The sequence below is a fragment of the Ornithorhynchus anatinus genome, chromosome 3, assembly GCF_004115215.2.
Source record: "Ornithorhynchus anatinus isolate Pmale09 chromosome 3, mOrnAna1.pri.v4, whole genome shotgun sequence".
Lineage (NCBI taxonomy): Eukaryota > Metazoa > Chordata > Mammalia > Monotremata > Ornithorhynchidae > Ornithorhynchus > Ornithorhynchus anatinus.
In genome coordinates this window covers 921,812-926,982 of record NC_041730.1, presented here as the reverse complement: position 1 = coordinate 926,982, position 5,171 = coordinate 921,812, and the positions used below count along the sequence as shown (strand labels likewise).

The 5,171-nt window shown below is 49.4% G+C and overlaps 1 protein-coding gene and 1 non-coding gene across 2 annotated transcripts; both read right to left on the bottom strand.

The window, feature by feature from the left end:
- Window positions 1-299: 299 nt before the first annotated feature.
- LOC114810269 (mas-related G-protein coupled receptor member H-like) lies at window positions 300-1,579 on the bottom strand. The gene has a single exon (XM_029061366.2). It carries the CDS (start codon window positions 1,505-1,507, stop codon window positions 557-559), a length of 951 nt encoding a protein of 316 aa, XP_028917199.1. The 5' UTR covers window positions 1,508-1,579; the 3' UTR covers window positions 300-556.
- Window positions 1,580-2,540: 961 nt separating this feature from the next.
- On the bottom strand, window positions 2,541-2,678 carry LOC114810779. The gene has a single exon (XR_003758473.1). It is a non-coding gene; the product is annotated as a small nucleolar RNA SNORA7 (small nucleolar RNA).
- Window positions 2,679-5,171: the final 2,493 nt, after the last annotated feature.

The following is a 5,171-nucleotide window of genomic DNA, read 5'->3' as shown; positions in this document are numbered from 1 at the left end:
CACGAGCGTGGATCTCCAAGAGGACAATGAGCACACAGCCCTCCAAGGGCCTGTTACTGCTGCTGGTGGCTGAATTGTGGCCAGTCTGCCAGGTATTGGCATTGGTTCTGATCTTGCATTTTGTCAGTCACCTGAGCCACAGGAGTGCCATTCCAGATTGGATCAATGGTCGGTCCAAACCAAAGAGACCTCTCAGGCTATTCCACCGGAAAACATTCGAGGGACCAGTGCGATGGTCTCCCTGTTCGACATCCACTCAGCCCGTTGTGGGCAAGGATTATCTCTCTTTATTGCTGTATTATACTTTCCAAGCACTTAGTACAGAGCTCTGCACACAGGAAGCGTACAATAAATATGAATGAATGAAAGAAGAAGGGAAGTGCCAACTCAAGTAGGCTCTCAACTTTTCCCTCGCACAATCCTCCCGGGTTTCCTCATTGTTCAGGACTTTGACAGAGGCTCGACGTCCACGAAGCAGAGATCCCCATGGAAACCCTCACCTCGTTGCCATGGCGTCCCCGGGAATACTCCAGCCCTACTGGTCGAGCTCGCATCATCACGGGGCCCGAGACGTGACTTCTCCCTCTTCCTGGAGGTGGTGATCTTCCTTGAAAGCTTTCAGGAAGGCCAGCCTGACGGAACGTCGGCCCCGGCCCTTCCTGAAGTTCCCTACGAAAAAGTAAATGATGGGGTTGGCGCTGCTGTTCATGCAAGAGAGCAGCTGGACCACAGAGGAGACCGGGCGGGAGACGTAGACCTTGAACTCGAACTTGACCACGAACCACACCCTCTGCGGGAGCCCGAATGCGAGGAACGTGAGGACGGCGGCGATGACAACGATGCAGGACTTGGCCGGGGGCAGGTCCCTCCCCCGGCGGCGGAGCTTGGCGAAGAGAACCACGCCGGACAGGACCATGAGGGGGGTGGAGATCAGGAAGCTGAGCACGCAGCTGACCAGGCGCACGCTGGCATTGCCCAACCAGTGGGCCTCTTGGGCCTCCGCCTGGTAGACGCAGAAATAGAACTCCAGGGTGGCCGTCAAAGCCGAGAGAACCCACAGGACAGCGCAGAGGGTCGGGGGTCGGTTCTTCCAGCGGTGTCTCCTGTACCAGAGCGGGAAGAGGACGGAGAGGCCCCGCTCGACGCTGATGGCCGTCAACAGGCCCAGACTCGTGTTGAACATGAATATGTTGAAGACCAGCGTCGCGTGGCACAGGTAGAACACGCCCTTCCGGAACGCATTCAGCTTGAGGCCGCGGTACACGATGTTCGTGCCAAACCAGACGGCCCGGCCGAGGAGGAAGCAGAAGTCGGCCCCGGCCAGGTGCAGGATGTACACGGTGAACGGGTTCTGCTTGAAGCGCAGGCCGAGGAACCAGAGGACCAGGCTGTTGCCGGCCAGCCCGGCCAGGCTGAGGAGCAGGGAGACGGAGTCGACGACGAGGTGAAAGGTGGCATCTTGGGTTGACGTCGTCAGGTTTGACGGGGTACATGTTTTCGGCTTCATCTCCCCCCGCTGATGGGGCTCAGGGAGGACGAAAAGGGGCTCCCTCAGTCTGGTCTGGGTTTTCTCCCTCACGCTCTCCTGATAAGACAAGAGACAACCACCCAATCCATCAATCGATCGCATTTATTGAGCACTTACTGTGTGCAGAGCACTGTATTAAGCACTTGGGAGAGGACATTTTAGGCATATTCCCTGCCCAAAACAAGCAATGTGGCCTAGTGGATAGAGCCTATGGTTGGGAGTCAGAAGAACCTGGGTTCTATTTCTGACTGCCACCTGTCTGCTTTGTGACCTTGGGCAAATCACTTCACTTCTCTGCACCTCAGTTACCTCACCTGTAAAATGGGGGTGAAGACTGTGAGCCCCTTGTGGAACAGGGACTGTGTCCAACCTGATTATCTGTTACCTACCCCACTGCTTAGAACATTGCCTGGCACATAGTAAGTGCTTGACAAATGCCATCATCATCATCATCGTCGTGAAAATCAATCAATAGTACCTAAGGTCACATCTCCGGGAAGCCTGCCCTGATTTTAAGCCCTCTTTTCATTCATTCATTCATTCATTCATTCAATAGGGTTTATTGAGCGCTTACTATGTGCAGAGCACATATGTGTATTAAGCGCTTGGAATGTACAAATCAGTAACAGATAGAGACAGTCCCTGCCCTTTGACGGGCTTGCAGTCTAATCGGGGGAGACGGACAGACCCCAGCTCTCTCTCCCTTCTGCGTGGTCCACGCACTTGGATTTGTGATTTGGGGGCAAGTGGTATCTCCCCCACCCCCCACCCACCACCAACCCTGTAGCACTTGCGTCTTGTCTTACGTTGTCGAGTCGTTTCCGAACCATAGCGACTCTTTGGACACAACTCTCCCAAAGCACCCCACTCCCTCGTTCTGGTAGTGTATACATAGAGTTTTCTTGGTCAAATTCTGAAAGTAATTTACCATTGCCTTCTTCCATTTAGTAAACTTGAGTCTCCGCCCTCGACTCTCTACCATGCGTCTGCTGCCCAGCACAGGTGAGTTTTGACTTGTAGCAGATGGCCTTCCGATCACTAGCCACTGCCCAAGCTAGGAATGGAATGGGTAGGCCTCTGCTTGACTCTCCCTCCCATAGCCGAGACTGGTAGAGGACTGGAAACTCTCCAGGTATGGTCTTGAGGGGGGACCACTTAGGAATGTATCTTTAAATTACATATTGTAAATTATTTGTATTAATGTCTGTCTCCCCCTCTATACTCTGTGTTCTATGTGAGAAGCAGCAGAGAAGCAGCGTGGCGCAGTGGAAAGAGTATGGGCTTTGGAGTCAGGGCTCATGAGTTCGAATCCCAGCTCTGCCACTTGTCAGCTGTATGACTGTGGGCAAGTCACTTAACTTCTCTGGGCCTCAGTTCCCTCATCTGTAAAATGGGGATTAAGACTGTGAGCCCCGCGTGGGACAACCTGATTCCCCTGTGTCTACCCCAGCGCTTAGAACAGTGCTCGGCACATAGTAAGCGCTTAACAAATACCAACATTATTATTATTATTATTATGTGGGCAGGGAATGTGTCTGCTAACTCTGTTCTACTCTCCCAAGCACTCGGCACATTCATTCAATAGTATTTATTTATTGAGCGCTTACTATGTGCAGAGCACTGAACTAAGCGCTTGGAATGTACAATTCGGCAACGGATAGAGACAATCCCTGCCCCGTGACGGGCTCACAGTCTAATCGGGGGAGTCAGACGGCAGAGCAAAACAGAACGAAACAAAAACAAGTCAACAAACATTATCACGATAAAGAGAATCAAGGGGATGTACACCTCATTAACAAAATTAATAGGGTAATAAAAAATGTATACAAAATAAAAAATATATACAAAAATATATACAAAGTGCAGTGTTCTGCACATAGTAAGCGCTCAATAAATACCATTGATTGATTACTGAAAGCTAACTCTGTACTAAGCACTCGGAAGAGGACAATAGAGTTAGTAGACATAACCCCTGACCTCAAAGGAGATTTTGGAGTGCTTACTGTGTGCAGAGCACTGTACTAATTGCTTAGGAGAGTTCAGTACAATTAGTAGACACAATCATTGCCTTCAAGCAGCAGGCAGGGAACGTGTCAACTGATTCTCTTATCTTGTACTCTCCCATACTACAATATACATACAGTAATAATAATAATAATAATGGTATTTGTTAAGCGCTTACTATGTGCCAAGCTCTGTTCTAAGCGCTGGGGTGGATACAAGGTTATCATGTTGTCCCACGTGAGGCTCCCAGTCTTAATCCCCATGTTACAGATGAGGTACTACCGAAAAGTTAAGTGACTTACCCAAAGTCACACAGCTGACAGGTGGCGGAGCCGGGATTAGAACCCATGACCTCTGACTCCTAAACCCGGGCTCTTTCCACTGAGTCATGCCGCTTGCTGAAGAAACTGATGTGATTTTTGCCTCTATTTTGCTGTCTTAAGTGCTCAGCACAACCACAGTAGGCCTCTAGTACAGTGCCCACAATAATACTGACAGCCTTTATTAAGTACTTACTAAGTGTCAGGCACTGGGCTAAACCCTGGGGCAGATACAAGATAATTATACCAATTACAGTCCCTGAATCACATGAGCTTCACAGTCTAAGAGGGAAGGAGAACGGGTCTTTTATCTCCACTCTATAGATGAGGAAGTTGAGGTACAGAGAAGTTCAGTGACTTGCTAAAGGCCACACAGCAGGCAAGTGGTTGAATTGAGACTACAGCCTTGGTCTCCTGCCTCTTGGTCCTGGGATCTTTAAGAACAACAACAACAGTGAAAAAGCTACAATAATAATAATAATAATATAATATTGGTATTTGTTAAGCGCTTACTATGTGCAGAGCACTGTTCTAAGCGCTGGGGTAGATACAGGGTCATCAGGTTGTCCCACATGAGGCTCACAGTTAATCCCCATTTTACAGATGAGGTAACTGAAGCATAGAGAAGTAAAGTGATTTGCCCACAGTCACACAGCTGACAAATGGCAGAGCCGGGATTTGAACCCATGACCTCTGACTCCCAAGCCCGGGCTCTTTCCACTGAGCCACACTGCTTCTCAGGTCTAATCCTGGCTGTGCTGGGTGACTTTGGGCTAGTCATGTCACTTCTCTGTGCCTCAGTTTCCCCATCTGTAAATAATAATAACAATAATATTTCTTAAGGACTTAGTTTGTGCCAAGCACTGTTCTAAATGCTGGAGTAGATACAAGTTTATCCGGTTGGATACAGTCCCTGTCCCTCACAAGGTTCACAGACTAAGTAGAAGGAAGAACAGGTACTGACTATCCATTCTACAGATGAGGAAATTGAGGCCAAGAGAAGTTAAGTGACTTGTCCAAGGTCACAGAGCAGGTTAGTAGTGGGGCCAGGATTAGAACCCAGGTCCTCCGACTCCCCGACCTGCTCTTTCCACTGGGCCACACTGTTTCTTTCCGATAAATTTCCCCACTCCACTGCTTGTGGTACAGAAGGCACTTTGTAGAGCTCTCTGCGCCCAGACTGTGTCCGATTGATATTCCTGATTGGTTAAAGCTGTATCACCGTACGATTATATCTCCGCCAGAAGGTCTTCCTTGATTAATTTCTCATCTATCTTATTTCCCCTTCAACTGTCAGTGCCCCTCTGAAGTCCTTGGAT

What these genes read in the sequence shown, in the direction of transcription:
- LOC114810269 (XM_029061366.2), bottom strand. Translation starts at nt 1,507, where the DNA reads ATGAAGCCGAAAACATGTACCCCGTCAAACCTGACGACGTCAACCCAA.